General features: G+C 41.2%; 2 protein-coding genes across 3 annotated transcripts in view; both read right to left on the bottom strand.

The window, feature by feature from the left end:
* NEK5 (NIMA related kinase 5) overlaps nucleotides 1–11,988 on the bottom strand; it is a 56,112-nt gene extending 44,124 nt beyond the window's left edge. The window contains exons 1-6 of the mRNA XM_084637506.1: nucleotides 11,939–11,988; nucleotides 8,874–9,014; nucleotides 7,100–7,196; nucleotides 3,840–3,937; nucleotides 1,686–1,769; nucleotides 1,510–1,580 (exon numbers count right to left, since the gene is read on the bottom strand). Of these exons, the coding sequence (XP_084493632.1) occupies nucleotides 1,510–1,580; nucleotides 1,686–1,769; nucleotides 3,840–3,937; nucleotides 7,100–7,196; nucleotides 8,874–8,990 (467 nt within the window). The 5' untranslated portion in view covers nucleotides 8,991–9,014; nucleotides 11,939–11,988. The remainder of the gene's footprint in view (nucleotides 1–1,509; nucleotides 1,581–1,685; nucleotides 1,770–3,839; nucleotides 3,938–7,099; nucleotides 7,197–8,873; nucleotides 9,015–11,938) is intronic.
* Nucleotides 11,989–12,784: 796 nt separating this feature from the next.
* Nucleotides 12,785–17,938, bottom strand: part of NEK3 (NIMA related kinase 3) — a 29,695-nt gene continuing 24,541 nt past the window's right edge. For both annotated transcript variants that reach the window (XM_084617726.1, XM_084617727.1), the window contains exons 15-16: nucleotides 16,209–16,335; nucleotides 12,785–13,305 (exon numbers count right to left, since the gene is read on the bottom strand). In XM_084617726.1, coding sequence (XP_084473852.1) covers nucleotides 13,236–13,305; nucleotides 16,209–16,335 — 197 coding nt within the window. In that variant the 3' untranslated portion in view covers nucleotides 12,785–13,235. The remainder of the gene's footprint in view (nucleotides 13,306–16,208; nucleotides 16,336–17,938) is intronic.

The following is a 17,938-nucleotide window of genomic DNA, read 5'->3' as shown; positions in this document are numbered from 1 at the left end:
TTGTCATGAATATTTTTAGTAAAAGTCAGAGACAGGTCACGAGCAATAAAGAAAAATGCACAGAAGCCTGTGAACTGTCTCTGACTTTTACTAAAAATATCCATGATAAAAGGGGAAGTGGCTAAGCAGCTGCGGGGTGGCTGGAAGGTGTCAGGGAGCTGCGGGGTACCTCCTGCCTGTGGCAGCCAGGAGTTGCAGGGTACCTTCACTGCACATGGCAGCTTGGGGACTCAGTACCTCAGGCGGCAGGCGTACTTCACAGCTCCCTGCCGCTCCAAGAGGTGGTGGGACCCTGCAGCTCCCAGCTGCCGGGGCTGAAGTCACAGAGGTCTTTGGAAGTCACGGATTCTGTGGCTCCTGTGACCGCCATTAAAAAAAATCGTACCTTTAGTTATCATTAATACAGTATTTTAAAAGCATTCAACTGTGCAGCAAGATTTTATGACGCACCAGGTGGTTTTGCAATATATCCATTAAACCGTGAAACAACGTTGTCCTAGATGTGAGTATCCCACCCAAACCAGGACTGAAAGGAAGGAGTGCTGTCCTGGGGTTTGCATGTCCCATTTTCTGCTTTGTCACTGACTTGCTGTGTAACCTGTGTGGCCAAATCACCGTACATCTAAATTTTCAAGAGTGGACACAAATTTTGGGGTGCCTTTGTTTTGGTTTGTCAAACTTGAGACACTGACAGCCTCATTTTCAGAAGTCCTGAGCACCCACAACTCCCACTGAAAGGTTAGCGCCTAGCCTCTCTGTGGCTCTGATTACCCATTTGTAAAATAGAGATGAAAATGCTTCTGAGCATCTGGGAGGTTGTGATGCTTAAGTCATTCATGTTTGTATAGTAAACTTGTTTGATGAATGGTGTTATTGAGCTAGTAAATATTTTTCTTGTAATTTTTCTATTCCATGAAGAGTATTAAAATATTGTAGAAAAAGTCTGTACTGATACAAAGCATGGGGTTCACCTGCCATCTATTTTAGGTATTTATGTGGCTCCCATTACTGTAGTATCTCAACACCTCACAATCTTTTATATAGTTATCCTCACAACACCTCTGAGAGGTAGGGAAGTACTATTATCCCCATTTTACAGTTGGGAGACTGAGGCACAGAGATGCAAAGCAATTTGTCCACAGTCACAAAGGAAGTCTGCAGTGGAACAGTGACTTGAACCCAGATCTTCTGAGTTGTAAACTAGTGCCTTAGCCACTGGACCATCCTTCCACCACATAGCCCATATACTCTTCTGGTTTAGCTTCTTGTAAATACCTCTTAAAGAAAATAAAATATGTATCATTCTGGATACAGTCTGTGCAGTCTTTTCCTGCTCCCATTCAAGTCTATAGCAAAAATTGATTTTCACAGGGCAGTATCAGACCCTTAGACCCCTAGACTTTATTAGACACAACACACTTTGAATCTGCACCTGATCTTTAGGAACAGTTACATTTTTCAGGGCTGGCATTAGGTACAGGACACAGATTGTACAAAAAAGATGCTTACTTGTTCAACATTCTTGCTATGCCAAAGTCCCCAAGCTTTGCTACCATTCCATTATTGCTAAGGAAAATGTTCTGCAAATAAAGAAGAAACTGCCTTGATGAAACATGGAAGAATTTCCTCTGTATGCATTTTTGTGACTGGGTAAAATAAAGAACTGTAACTTCCAAGTTTACTACCTGTGCTTTTACGTCTCTGTGTAAAACCTTCCTGTCATGAATATGCTTCAGTCCTAAGGAAATCTGCACAAACCAAGCCAGAATCTATAGTGAAAGACAAAAGGTACAAGACTCTGTAAATCTGCACCGCTGTAATTTCCAATGGAATGTCTTACTGAAAAACATAAAACAAAAATAGAAGAAAAACCTAAAATACACACTGCATATGCACAAAAAAAGAGGGAAAAATAAACAAAGCTGTTAATATCAACTTGAGTGACTGGACTCATTTAATCAATTTTCCAATTTTAAATATTATCAGAAAATAATATGCAGACAAATACACAATCCTACAGTCCTTATTCCAACAAACCCTCCAGTAACTGCACTGGGAGTTCTGCTTGAGTAAGGAATGTGAAATCAAGCCCAAGGCTGCCTTTTACTTAGGAAGGAGTGAGTTCAAATCTTAGTTCAGATCACATCTGAAAAGGAGTTATATGGTCTCATCCTAATCCTCAGTGTTGGAAACCATTAAACCACCATACAATTTTGATAATATTTATGGTCCCTTGTCAAGAAAGGCCCAGGAACAGAAAAATACAGATTGCCAGTTAGAAATGTGGGTAAATGGCAGCGTTGTATAAGGAAGCTTGCATAGTAACTTCTCACACTATCCCTGTCATAAGCCACAGCTATTATATCCTTATGTTGGTCCTGATTCAGAAAAGCACTTGAGTTCATACTTAATATTAAATACATAGTTAAGTACTTTCCTGGATCAAGACCTTTGGGAAGCAGTTAAAACATATACTTAAGTCTATCCCTATTCAGGAAGGCACTTAAACACGTGCTTAACTTTACAACACATGCATACAGCCCATCGACTTCATGATTTCATTCAGGAAATCAACATTATTCAGGAAGCACTTAACCACCTATTTAGTTGTGCTTAATTATGATTCCTTGATTTGGAGCCTTTCATGAGCACTAAATTCATACATACATTTGAAAATATATAAGCATATTATGGGAACTAAATATAATTGGGTAGCTTGCTTTGCTTCTTTAGTTTGGGGACTGTTTTGTTTTTGTCTTACTCTGTTTATTTGTGTCTGCTCTTCCGTTGTTTGTCTTCTGATGTCACATTTCCTGTTAGTTTCGCTCTGTATTTTGTTATTCTCTCTTGTTGTCAGCATTCTTTTTTATTGTTGGTTCCCTATTTTGTATTTTTCTTATTTGTGATTTTGTCCTCTTATATCAATTTCATTCTCTCCCTTGTGTTCGTCTGCTTCCAATAACTGAATGAGCCAGACAGTCCTAAACCCTCAATTAACTCCCAACTGATTGCCACACCATTGACTGTGTCTTTCTCTACCACTTAAATGGAAAAAAGAAAAGTGAAGAGATTTCTTTTTCTATTTAAATGTAAGATTGAGAGTAGACTGTGAGTCACATTTTAAGGATAGCCTTAACTGGGTTTCTTTTTGGGCACGTGCAGTTTTACAACCAGTTATTTTCACTAGCAATTTAGGTCACTAGATATCTAAATTCTTGCTTGCACCTGCAAAATGGAAATCAATATCTGAAAAACTAGCCCTGAGTTCTGTACTCTGAAGTGCAATGCATAATAGAAAAGTATGCTTCAGCTAGTTGAAGGGAGGTCAAAAAGTAGCATGAATGAGAATGAGAGGAGAAAAGTGAAGAGTGGGAAACAGTTGTGATCCCATTCCATCCACTAAATATATATATACACACACACACACACATACTTCTGAGCTAATATATACTGGAATAGGTTCAAAAGGCTGGCTTAACAATTCTGAATCCTATTACTGAACATCATGGGTGAAATCCTGACCCTCACTGCAATCAGTGGGAGTTTTGCCATTGACTTCAATGGGGCCAGTATTTCACCCCATCTAGGTAACACTGTTGTGTCTATAAGACACAGCGTTGATCTACACTACTCCTCACCCTCCATCTCAAATGTCATTTCTAAGGAGAGATCTTTTCTCTAGCTTTTAACTGAAAAATCACTAAATTCTCACAGAAATCATAAGGGCTTAGCTATATGTCTCTTGTGACTGTAAAGACAAGAAACTGCATCACATATTAGATAGTCCTAAATGTGCATATTAGGATATAAATCCTTTCCTCCAAAAATAACTCCTTTACCTGGTCCTCATCAAACAGCACTCCATGTTGCATATTGATCCGTCTCATTAGATCACCTCCATCACAATATTCCATCACAATATATAGCTTATTCTTTTCTGCAAGAAAAGAGAGGTTTTTCTACCTACTTCATTGATATTAGTGAATACAGCAATTAATTATTTTGGTTACAGCTGCTGTGTCTGGGTTTTTTGTTTGTTTGTTTGTTTCTTTCTTTCTTTAAAGCTTTTGATCCTCTATCTCTACTTCTTGTCCCCAAGGATTTCTGGTAAGATGGATGCTTTTCATGATCAATGGGGAAAAACTGATTATAGCAAACGACACATAAAAGAGATGGAGATTTGCTAAAGTAGAGCTTTACAGCTCAATCCATGTTCAGGATGATCCCCATGTCCTTAAATGTTCATTCCTACTCACCCCTCATTGTGACAAAGTGAATTTATTTCCACCAGTAATTGTGGCCAATACATATTCAACTAAGTCTCCCCCATCATAGCATGTGCAATATCCTAGAGCCCATAAATGAAGGTTATGCTGGCTTCCAAGTTTTGTGTGGATCCAGCAACAGACTTCAGATGTTATTCAATGTTATCCAAAAGATTTTGCATAGTATTTAGTTTCTTATGTGTGAGATCTATTCCATGGGTCACAGATTCTTTCAGCTTCTTAGCAGAGCTTCCCCAAGAGGAGGAACGTGTCCTTGAGAAACAAGCTGCTCCATCTTTGGGCCCAGGTTGCCATAGCCCAAAACATCCTCTTTAGAGGGATTCTGCTTCCCCATGTTTATTCCTGAGGGGATATTTTAATAGTGCAGTAGACAGAACGATCACTAAAAATAGTTCTGAGAAGCCAAAATGCAAGTTGGTAGTTGAGAGCATGTGAGACAGACTTGCTGGCTGAACTCAAGAATACATGTGCCCCTTTATCAAATATGTACATTGGCCACAGTTTGTTGTACTATGCGACAAAAGAAAATCTACAAGCTCTCAGAAATTCAAGTACAAGTTAGAGTTGAAACATAAGCTGCAGGCTGCACTAAAAACTGTTGGGTTTTGTAATGTAGGCCTACAGCTCCTTCTTCAACAGCCCACAGACTTCATGGACATCATTGCAAACATCACTAACTCATCAGGATATCCACAAAACAGGGAATTTAAGATGGTAAAGTCCCCACCAGCCAAAGTTTTCCTTTTGCTTGGTTATTTTTTCAGGCCTGTGCCTTGCATAATTATTTTGCCAACTTGGACACAAGTCCTCTGTGAGCTTGTCAATTAATTATAAAAGACTAGCATTATCATCTTGGCACTTTAGGTATGAATTTCTTTTCATAAATTACCATAACAAACTTGTTTTTTTCCCAAATATGTACCTGTGTTTGTCCTGTGACTTAGCGAATATCTACTCAGTTCACTGCCACAGCCTATTTATTTGTAACAAAGCACCATCTATAAATCACAAATTTAATGAGAAAAGGAAATATCTCATGACAAACTTAGTTATCAATTTGAGCACAGTACTCCAGGACCAATCCCACATTTCTGGTTCCTCAACAAAACCTTAGTATGAAGAGGAGAATATCATCTGTGACATAGGTGCACCTGTAATTGGGAAATTATGTAGCAATTCCCCCTATTTTTACCCCCCAGATATGTCAGTCTGCAAAATTCAACCATCATAATGAATATCAAGAAGATCTCCCATCATCATATGTATCAAATAGAGAAATGACAATGCTTGGTCTTTTAGACAGCACAGTAGAACAGACACAAGTAAAAAAGAAAACAAAACACAAAAGAGAGATAAATAAGCAAGGGTTTAAAAAAAAACACCCCTTGAGAGGCACATAGAGACAATAAAAACTAAAACATAAGTGCCACAGGATGTTCACCCCATACTAGGCTAGAAGGAGATGGTGAGGCTGAGAAAGGACCAACTAACTGGATAAGCCACAGCTGAAAGGAATTAGATGGCCTAAGTAACCCCTTAATGATGGTGGAGCCAGGCTGAGAAGGAACATGCAGGGCTAATATAAAGCCAGCAAGCTGGTGAGAGAAGGGGGCTGTAGTGAGGGAGCCTACAGCCAATCTCTGGATATTAGAGAGGGAAAGAAGGAAACCTAGTGGGAGAGAGTGTAGGAAAAGGCTCAGGGGGAGAGAGTAGAATCTCAGAGTTATGAACACCTCGGGAATGGATGTTGTTTGTAACTCTGAACAAAACATTATGGTTGTTCTTTCAAAGGTTTACAACTGAGCATTGACTTAATACAGCTTCGAAACTTTATTATGCAGAAGAAAAATACTGCTTTTAACCATCTTAAGTTAAATGAAACAAGCACAGAAACAGTTTCCTTACTTGTCAAATTTCTTTTTTTAAACCTTCCCTTTATTTTTTTAGTAGTTTACATTTAACACAGTACTCGGTTGTGTAGGGGTTTTTTGGTCTCTGCTGCTGCCAGATTGTATCCTTCCAGTTCTAAATGAGGTATATGGTTGACCCGTCAGTTTGTAACTCTGGTGTTAGTAACTCTGAGTTTCTACTGTAGCAGCAGAGCTTGGTTGCTGATTAAAGGGTCCCTGGTCTGGAACCAGGAGCAGAGGGTCAGCCCGGGTTCACCTACCAGCCAATGACGAAGTGGCATATACTAGGCAGTGGAGACAAAGACTGTCTGGGACAGTCCTCGAATGGGACTTTGATACCTGGAAAGCGAGGACTATAGTGACCTGGTCAGAGGGCTCAGTCAAAAAGAAGGAATACCCTGAGTCACAGAGAGAGAGGGGCCATGCTGCAAGGAAAGGGGTGTCTTACCTGGAAGGAGCTAATCCCCTAAACAGCCAGGAGGAGGTCCCCTAGTGGTGAATGGTACCCCATAACAATAAGCAAGAGACAAACAGAGAAGGCTTAAAATATTAAAAGGGAAACACAAACACACACACAGAGAAATCTAAAATGAGGGGAAAAGTTGCATGGTACATCCTTTTCCAACCATCACTCCTGGCTGTACATAGCTCGATAAGGCTGTTTCTTTGTCAATAAAATACCATGCATACTTCAAGTACTACAGAAGTAATACCTAATAACTTGGTCCAATTCCAGAAGTCATTTATGCATACAAAACATTTAAGCTACATTTTTTCAGGTTCCTAGGTGAGTAAAGTATTGTAATCTCAAATCATTTCTAGGGGGAAAAAAATCAATAGGAGTTTTATAAAGGCTTAATTTTAAACACTAAAATCACAAATAAAATAAAGTTAAACTAAAACCTTGAAGAGAACTGTAGAATGTTACTATATTTGGGTGCTTCATCTTAGCCAGAAGAATTACTTCTTTCTGAGATGCTTCTTTTTCTTTCACAGGCATCTAAAGTGAGTTTAAAAAACAAATAGTAAAATGCCAATTTGCTAGTAAAACTTTTTCTATGTAAAGCTCATATCAAAACAACCCTAAAAGATCCCATTAAATATGTGGTAGTGGATCTAAATGTTGCAAAAGTTATTTAAAGGGTTTTAATCACCATTTAAAAAAATATGATGCATATATAGTGAAAAATACAAGTTCTGATATTTGAAAATATATTGACACTTTCTGACATTTTTAGACTCTGATCCTGAAAACACTTAAGCAAGTGTGTAAATTTACTCATGTGAGTAGTCCTAATTAGTCAAAGGGACTTTTCTCACATGAGTAAAGTTAGTCCCAGGCTTATGTGTTTGTAGGAGCAGGACCCATGTGACTTTCGTTCTTGGTATGTGTAAGTTCATATGAACAAAATACAAAGGAAAAATATTTTAAAATATTCCTCTTAAGTGTTATCCACTCTTCCAATATTTTGCGTGAAAGCCTAGCACCACTGAAGTCAATGGCAAAACTCCCATTGATTTCAGTGGGGATAAGATTTCATCCATGGTGTTTTTCTTGAAGCACCAGATCCTGAAGTCTAGTGATTTCTTGAGAATCTCATCTTTCATTTAAAAGTTGAAAATGTAACATTTGTACACTGGAGGGTGAGAAACCAAAAGGCAAATAAAAAGAACCCAAAATCTATTGGTTTTTAAGTCTTGTAATTTTTGAACATGACTCATGATTTTTGAATGCTCAGGCTTGGAAATTTTTTTAAATTATTTATCTTAAAGCTGTGTACAGCCAAAATCTGAAGTCTTGTATTCCTGGCAAATGTTGATTATTGTATTGTTCGTGAATACAGTTTAGAGAAAATTTGTACAGCTTTTGTAATTTTTAGGTTGTAAAGTCTCTGGGTGTGAGTATGAAAGTTGTATAAAGATTTTCAGACCTGGACTATAAAAATGTATTCTTCTATTGCAGCTGCCTAATACATCCCCCCACACACTCATTCACATTAATCACTAAGAGGACTGCTCCTCTCCCCAGACTGTGAATTACTTAATTTTGAAAATAAGTGAACATTGAAGAAGCAGAGTAACACATCACAAAATATACTTTGTTCAGTTATTTTGAGAGCAGTAGCTTCATTTTAATTATATGTTCTATCATATTTTACTCACTGTCATGTTTTTAAACTACAAAGAAGTTTAGAAATGAATTAATTGAAATGGCTTGAAGACTAAAACATGTTCTGTTAATAAAGTTCAATTCATAGTTATCTTGTGAGAGATTGAAACACAACAAGTAAATTAAATTTAAACAAATTTTGGTGGAGCAAATGGGAATACTCACAATTAGTAATCATTATACTTGGTAATAAATGTTTGGCAGGGATATGCCCATAATTTCTATACTTGTTCTCATACTCTACACATAGATAAGTCTGAACTAACTGGAAATATAGTGGGCATGTTTTTGTTATGTTAGCTTTGTACATGTAATCACGCTTGCAAATCGCTACATTAATAGACAAACTGAACACAGTCTTTTAGAAATCTTAACTTTATATAGTCTACATACAATTGTAAAGGAAATAAAAAAAACTCCTAAATTTACATTGTAGTAACACATATCAATATAACCAATTAAATAAAAACCATCAGTATTATATAGGGTTACTTTTGTTGTTTTTACCTTTGTTAAATTGATCTCTTTGATAACAGATTGGTGGTTATCTACCTTTCCTTTTGCTAAGAATACTTTGCCAAAGGCTCCTTCCCCAATCATTTTAATAATTTCATATTTATCCATGATGTCTTTGTCTTAAAGCAGTGTCTAAAATACAAAAAAAGTCCCAAATATGAGGGTCTCACAGGTAATCAATGTTCTGAAAATATTCCAAGGGATTTCACACATTGGTGAAGTCACATATTTGAAGAATTTAATCACAATCACTGTCACAAGCTGGGTTGGTGTGCAGTGTATTTAAACCAGCTTTTCCAAATGTAAGAATGCTAAGCCCCCACCACCTTAAGGAAAATAAACCAGTCACAACTCCCTTCAGTGCCAGGTGGTGTTAGAAGTCACTCAAGATGTGTTTCAGAGTAGCAGCCATGTTAGTCTGTATTCGCAAAAAGAAAAGGAGTACTAGTGGCACCTTAGAGACTAACCAATTTATTTGAGCATAAGCTTTCGTGAGCTACAGCTCACTTCATCGGATGCATACTGTGGAAACTGCAGAAGACATTATATACACAGAGACCATGAAACAATACCTCCTCCCACCCCACTCTCCTGCTGGTAATAGTTTATCTAAAGTGATCACTCTCCTTACAATGTGTATGATAATCAAGTTGGGCCATTTCCAGCACAAATCCAGGTTTTCTCACCCTCCCCCCCGCCCACACACAAACTCACTCTCCTGCTGGTAATAACCCATCCAAAGTGACCACTCTCTTTACAATGTGTATGATATTCAAGGTGAGCCATTTCCAACATAAATCCAGGTTTTCTCACCCCCCCCCCTTTTTTTTTTTTTTTTTTTTTCCAAAAACCACACACACAAACTCACTCTCCTGCTGGTAATAGCTTATCCAAACTGACCACTCTCCTTACAATATGTATGATAATCAAGGTGGGCCATTTCCAGCATAAATCAAAGTTTAACCAGAACGTCTGGGGGGGAGGAAAAAACAAGGGGAAATAGGCTACCTTGCATAATGACTTAGCCACTCCAAGTCTCTATTTAAGCCTAAATTAATAGTATCCAATTTGCAAATGAATTCCAATTCAGCAGTTTCTCGCTGGAGTCTGGATTTGAATTTTTTTTGTTTTAAGATAGCGACCTTCATGTCTGTAATTGCGTGACCAGAGAGATTGAAGTGTTCTCCGACTGGTTTATGAATGTTATAATTATTGACATCTGATTTGTGTCCATTTATTCTTTTACGTAGAGACTGTCCAGGTTGACCAATGTACATGGCAGAGGGGCATTGCTGGCACATGATGGCATATATCACATTGGTGGATGTGCAGGTGGACGAGCCTCTGATAGTGTGGCTGATGTTATTAGGCCCTGTGATGGTGTCCCCTGAATAGATATGTGGGCACAGTTGGCAACGGGCTTTGTTGCAAGGATAGGTTCCTGGGTTAGTGGTTCTGTTGTGTGGTATGTGGTTGCTGGTGAGTATTTGCTTCAGGTTGGGGGGCTGTCTGTAGGCAAGGACTGGCCTGTCTCCCAAGATTTGTGAGAGTGTTGGGTCATTCTTCAGGATAGGTTGTAGATCCTTAATAATGCGTTGGAGGGGTTTTAGTTGGGGGCTGAAGGTGACGGCTAGTGGCGTTCTGTTATTTTCTTTATTAGGCCTGTCCTGTAGTAGGTGACTTCTGGGAACTCTTCTGGCTCTAGCAATCTGTTTCTTCACTCCCGCAGGTGGGTATTGTAGTTGTAAGAATGCTTGATAGAGATCTTGTAGGTGTTTGTCTCTGTCTGAGGGGTTGGAGCAAATGCGGTTGTATCGCAGAGCTTGGCTGTAGATGATGGATCGTGTGGTGTGGTCAGGGTGAAAGCAGGAGGCATGTAGGTAGGAATAGCGGTCCGTAGGTTTCCGGTATAGGGTGGTGTTTATGTGACCATTGTTTATTAGCACTGTACTGTCCAGGAAGTGGATCTCTTGTGTGGACTGGACCAGGCTGAGGTTGAATGTGGGATGGAAATTGTTGAAATTATGGTGGAATTCCTCAAGGGCTTCTTTTCCATGGGTCCAGATGATGAAGATGTCATCAATATAGCGCAAGTAGAGTAGGGGCATTAGGGGACGAGAGCTGAGGTAGCGTTGTTCTAAGTCAGCCATAAAAATGTTGGCATACTGTGGGGCCATGCGGGTACCCATAGCAGTGCTGCTGATCTGAAGGTATACATTATCCCCAAACAGACTAACACAGCTGTTACTCTGAAATCTGTCTATATACACACAGAACATGAAACAATGGGTGTTTATCATGCACACTGCAAGGAGAGTGATCACTTAAGATGAGCTATTACCAGCAGGAGGGGGAGAAACCCCTTTGTAGTGATAATCAAGGTGGGCCATTTCCAGCAGTTAACAAGAACGTCTGAGGATGTGTTGGCACTAATGCTATAGGCATTAATAATATGACATGACTTCTCTTTCCTTATAAGCTCTGAGGCTCAGTGAAGTAGTTACAAAGTATTATCGCTGGCGTCTGGGTTCGCTCCCACTGAAACAAATGGGGACTTTCACACTGCAGCTACCAGGCAGCGCTGGATGCCTGTCTCACAGCCAGGACTGCGTTTGCAGCCCCTTCTGACAACCAGCTAGAGACTCGGACGCAAGCGGGGCTCTGGGACGATGGGGGGAACCCGCACACCGGGAAAGGCTGGATCCGACCCGGGGCGCCTGTATCAGGCCCCAGGCAGCTGCAGGCAGAAGGCGGGGCTGGGGCGGCCTTGGTTGGCAGCTGGCCCTACACAAAGTCTCCCTGTTTATCGCTATCTCTGCAGTTTTTGTTTTTTGGGGGGCAGGAGGACTCTGTCCCCGGTGCCCCCCCCCACGTGCTGTGGAGGCCACGGGGTTATCCCCGAGTCATCGCCCCGCCAGGCCAGGCCGCCCCGCCCCGCGCGCTCCGTTGCCATGGAGCCGGGACGCGCCAGGCCCGCAGCCCCAGCGCAGCCCCTCGTTCAGCCCCCCGCGCGGCGCCGCCTGGCCCCGGCGGCTCTAGAGCGCGGCGCGCGGTACCTGTGTGCCGGAGCCGGCCCGGCTCCCGCGCCCCGCAGCAGTGAGAGAACCCCGGGGGTGGGGAGGAGGAGGAGCGCGGGCTCCCCGACGTGGGAGGAGCCTGGACAACATAGAGCCCTGACCCCTGCCCGGATCCCCTAGCGCGGCCCCCTCAAACAGGGGCCAGGGTCCTCACTGCAGCCGCATCACCCTCTGCCTCCTATCACCCAGTGTTGTCTGCACCCCCATTACCCAATGCACATGCACCCCATCTCCCACTGTATCCCATCACTGTACCCTATCACCCAATGGATCCCCACCACCCAGTGTCATCTGCACCCCATCTCCCACTGCACCCTGATCACCTAGTGTCCTCACTGTACCACCATCACCCAGTGTACCCCATCACCGTGTCCTCAATGCACACATTACCCAGTGTCCCCCCATCACCCAGTGTCCTCACTACACCCCCACCACCCAGTATACTCACTACACCCTCATCACCCAGTGTACCTCAATCCCCAGTGTTCTGATTGCGCCCCCCCATTACCCAGAGTCATGACTGCCCCCCCCATCACCAGAGTCCTCATTACATATCAAGACCTGTGTCTTCTTTATTACATCTTCCCCATCGCCCAGTGTTCCTGCGCCAAGACGAGAATGGTCATTCCAATAGACAAAGATCTGTGTTGCACCTGCACCTCACAAGAGAGGCCAGTGTCCCCTTCCCCTCACCACACACCCACACAGACACACCACACACACGTCCTCTCTGCACATAAACCTACCACCACCACATTCAAGGTTTTCTGTAAATATCTTCTATGTTATTAAAATGAATAAACAAAAACAATCAAGTCTAGGGCATTTTCAAAGGATTACAAACGGGCTGGAGAGAGCCACAGACCTTTATTAAAAGTTATTATAGTCCTAAAGCTACCTTCAGGCAAAAATCAGTTATTCCTACTATAAAATATCTGTATTTTTAATCAAAAACGAACACCTTACATATTCTTTTAGTGCTACCATTCCTCACTTGCCACACTATGATCAATTTAAACAGTGTTGCTCTCCTGGACATTTCTACAGAACAAGCATATATATTCAATACTCAGATTTGTTCATTGGATTGGGGTTTTAATTTTTATCATGTAAATTTTTTCTCCATTCTGATGTGTATGAAACTTATACATTCAGAACTAATCAACTTGAAAACTGTTGATTTAGCATAAAAAAATTAAAATCCAAACTTGGTGTAGAAACATTTAACAACTGTAATTTATATATTGTACATATAATGGTTACATTTTATAGTCTTTCAGTCTCTGTATTTGGCCAACATCTTCAGTTCAGACACCCAATCTGGATCATCTTCCTCTTCAAAGTCCCTAAAAACAGATTAAAAAAAATAAATTCTCAAAGCTAAAATAATACAGTCATAAAAATCTTGACTACTATATTTCCTTCTTCCATAATTATCCCACATATCACGCTGAATTACAGTCAAAACAACCTAATTACGAAAGATATATTCCTTACACCTTTGTGATTAGGGAATGGAAAGGAATTCTATTTTGAATTCATTCAAATTATAGCTTTCATAAGAAAACAAAGACAAGGGCCCAGATCCACAAAAGGGACTAAGGTGTTGCAATGCCGAGCATCATGGCATCTAACTTTTAGGCACGTAGAAAATTACAGGAACACCACTGTGATCCAGGAAGCCTAAATTAGGTACCTAGGCTCTTATACAACAAATGGGGAGAGATAGGTGGCTTAGAACGTGATCTGCAAAACCAGCATGCTAGGTGGAGAGCCACATAAACCAAAAAATGAAAGATGCCAACAAGAGGAGCGTGTTCTAAACCTTTCAGAAAGCCTCTGACAAGGTCCCTCATCAACAGCTCTTAAGCAAACTAAGGTCTTGTCTACACTACAGGAGAAATTCAATCTAAGCTACACAATTTGAGCTACATGAATAGCGTACCTCAAATCGATGTCACTTAGATCTACTTACTGTGGGGTCCACACTACGTGATGTCAATGGGAGACGCTCTCCGGACTACCCCTACTCTTCTTGATTCAGTGGAGTATAGGAGTCGACAGGAGAGCAATCTGCAGTTGATTAGCGGGTCTTCACTAGACCCACTAAATCGACCGCCTCTGCATCGATTGCCACTCGTTGATCCTCCGGTAAGTGTAGACAAGCCCTAAGCAGTCATGGGGTAAGAGGGAAGATCCTCTCATGGATCAGTAACTGGTTAAAAGACAGGACACAAAGGGTAGGAATAAACTGTCGATTTTCATAATGGAGAGCGATCCCCCAATTATCTGTACTGGGACCTGTGTTGTTTAACATACTCATAAATGATTTGGAAAGGGGAGTGAACAGTCAGCTGGCAAAATCTGTAGACAATACAAAATTACTCAAAACAGTGAAGTCCAAAGCTGGCTATGAAGAGTTACAAAGAGATCTCACTAAACTGGGTGACTGGGCAACAAAATGGCAGACGACATTCAAATGTTGATAAATACAAAGCAATGCACATTGGGAAAAATAATCCCAGCTATACATATCAAATGCTGGGGTCTAAATTAGCTCTTACCACTCAAGAAAGATCTTGCAGTCTACGTGGATAGTTCTCTGTAAACATCTGCTCAATATGTAGTGGCAATCAAAAAAGCTAACAAAATATTAGGAACCACTAAGAAAAGGATAGGAGTACTTCTGGCACCTTAGAGACTAACAAATTTATTTGAGCATAAGCTTTTGTAAGCTACAGCTCACTTCATTGGATGCATTCAGTGGAAAATATTCTGAACCATTAGGAAAGGGAGAGATAATGAAACAGAAAATATCATAATGCCACTATATAAATATATAGTGTGCCCACACCTTCAATATTGCGTGCAGTTCTGGTCACCCCATCTCAAATAAGATATATTTGAATTGGAAAAGGTACAGAGAAGGACTATAAAAGTGATTAGAGGTATGGAACAGCTTCCATATGAGAAGAGATTAAAAAAACTAGACTGTTCATCTTAAAAAAAGAGATGACTAAAGGGGAGATATGCTAGAGGTCTATAAAATCATGACTGGTTTGGAGAAAGTAAATGGGGAAGCATTATTTACCCCTTCACACACCATAAGAACTAGGGGTCACCCGATAAAATTAATAGACAGCAGGTTTAAAAACAAACAAAATGAAGTGCTTCTTCACACAACACACAGTGAACCTGCAGAACTTGTTGCCATGTGATGTGGTGAAAGCCAAAAGTATAACTGGGTTAAAAACAAATTAGATAAGTTCATAGATGATAGGTCCACCAGTGGCTATCAGCCAAGATGGCCAGGGATGCAATCCCATGTTCCGAGTGTTCCTAAACCTCCAACTGCCAGAAGCTGGGACTGGACGACAGGGGATGGATCACTCAATAATTTCCCTGTTCTGTTAATTCCCTCTGAAGCACCTGGCACTGGCCACTGTCAGAAGACGGGATACTGGACTAGATGGACCATTGGTCTTACCCAGTATGACCATTCTTATGCCAATAGTGAACAACGGTAAGGAAATCTGTAATTTATTTAATTTTTACATCACCAGTACATATAAAAATGGTACTTATTAGCAAATGCACAAGTGGTACTATAAAGAGGAAAAAAGGTTCAAAATATAAAATAATAATTCAGGAGAGAAAACAGAGATGTATAAAGTCAAAAATCAGAAATGTCCAAATTGTCAAAACAGCGTAGGTGGGCATCACACACTCTAAGGCCATTCAATAGTCTTGGGGTCAGCAGTGTGAAGTCTGAAAAGTCCTCCTGACAGCCCAGGAAGAGATAGGCAGCCATTCAGTAGATGTGTGGCATCCCAAACCACACTGCAGCCACTTGACAGCTGTTCCTGAGGTTCTGGGTATGCTCACTTGCCGCACACCTCACCACTTCACATCTGAAATGGCTGCACTTGCACCAGAAGCTTGAAGCCAGTTAGTCTCTCATCAGGCTGAGTGATGAGGAAGGAGTTTCTTACAGTGGGAGCAGCTCATTCCCATTTGGCTCGCCACAACGTGGCAAGTATGTGAAATATGGTAGTGAAAAAGTACTTTGAATTTTATACTTTAGTAGCAATAAATGTGGTTAGATAAAAGAGGCATAGATTTATATGCTGAAAAATGATAAAACATTCCACATTTTCATGAGAAAAGGTTATTTTTGAACAATTGCTCTAACAAAACTAAAGAAAACCATGAGAGCTGAATATAATTTTCAAGCTGTGTTGGAACATACGTGTCTTCTTCATCAGATCTTGGTTCAAGCCTCTCAGAATCCATTAAAATGGCTTCACCTTCACCATCTATTTCATCAGATACTTTGGTTTCCTCAGAAAGTGGACCTCTCAATAAGTCTTCAGAGGCTTTGAAACAGAGGGGGGGGGACCCACAATAATTTAGTGTGAAAAAATAAAGCTAGAAGTGTTTCAAAACCAAAATCAAATGTCCATAAAATTCACACCTCCCAATGCCTCACCAATCCCCCAAGTTTTGAACATTGCTCCTGAATTCTTTCTACCGCCCCCTTTGTTAACTCTTCCAACCAAACTAAGCTCCATAAATCACAAGGTTTGTCTTCATTGTAGTTAACCCAAGTTATAACTTGAGCATTTAACTTGAGTTCCATTCACACACAAAACCCCTTAATTTGAGTGTGGTAGTATTTTTTTAATTTGAGCTGACAAGCCTTTTGGCTATAGCTCAAGTTAGCACAATTCTTCAACTGCTAACACAATTGCTCTGTGTTGCTAATACAATCACTCTGTGCAATAAACCAATCATTCTGTGCAGCTAAGGGCACGTCTACACAGCCGACGTTAAAGCGCTGCCGTGGCAGCACTTTAACGTGGCTATGTAGTTGTGGGCTGTAATAAAACCACCTCCATGAGGGGAATAACTATCAGCGCTATCTACACTACCACTTTACAGCGCTGAAACTTGCATCGCTCAGGGGTTTTTTTATACACCCCTAAGCAAAGAAAGTTTCAGCACTGTACGTGGCAGTGTAGACAAAGCCTAAGTGTTGATTTGCAGCATGGTTGTTTTGATTTGCAGCATGGTTGAGCTAGGATAACTCAAGTGGCGTTAACTTAGATGTAGATAACTCGAGTTAACCCTGGTGTGAAGACATAGCTATTGGTAATATTCACCCTACCTTACTCCTGGAACAATTCTGCGCCACTGCGCAAAACAGAATTTCCTTTTCCCAACAGAAACGGGTTGCAGTGCTGTTGGCCACCATGAGTGGCCACTAGACCTGACAGAGCCCAGCTCACACACAGAAGACACTGCTGGGGGGAGGGAGAGGGACCTAAAGGCTTCCTGGCAGCTAGAGTTCCCAGCATGCCCTGAGGGAAGGAGAGGGTGGCGCGCAGGAAACTCTGTGCAAGCCTGGGACCAAGCATCAGCTTGTTTCTCCCTCTGGATCCCTGGGTTCTGGGGCAGGAGGGGGGCTGGTGGGCACATGGCTGACCTCTGGCGGGGAAGGAATGGGTGTCTGGGCTCGGCAGGGGGTGCAAGTATTTGGGAAAAGGGGGGCCCATGGCTGGGCTTGGGGGACAGGGTGTGGGTAACTGGGCTCTGGGGAGGAGGGGGTTTGGATGTATTGGCTGGGAGGGCGGGGGGGCACTGCAGCTGGGCTACGCGGGGGAGGGGTTGTAGGCATCTGGCCCTTTGCTGGACTCGGAGGTGGGGAGGGAAGGGAGCAGAGAAACAGGAATTGAGTTGTCATAGGAGTTTCTTTAACTCTCTACTCCTAGGGAAATGTTTGCGAGTGTCTGTATTATTACAAACATATTTGCTGACAGGTATTTTGAAATAAATTACCAAAATAACTGAAACTAGCATGATTATCTAGTGTTATTTTGACAAATAAAATTTGCAAATTTTCAATTTTTTGGAGCAGAATGTCCACAGGAGTAACCTTACTTCAGGTGGCCCATGTGAAGGCCTTCCCACCACTTATGT

Source organism: Lepidochelys olivacea (genome assembly GCF_965140295.1).
Source record: "Lepidochelys olivacea isolate rLepOli2 genome assembly, chromosome: 1".
Classification (NCBI taxonomy): Eukaryota; Metazoa; Chordata; order Testudines; family Cheloniidae; genus Lepidochelys; species Lepidochelys olivacea.
The sequence above is the reverse complement of the archived record's forward strand: the minus strand, read 5'-3'. Positions and strand labels throughout refer to the sequence as shown.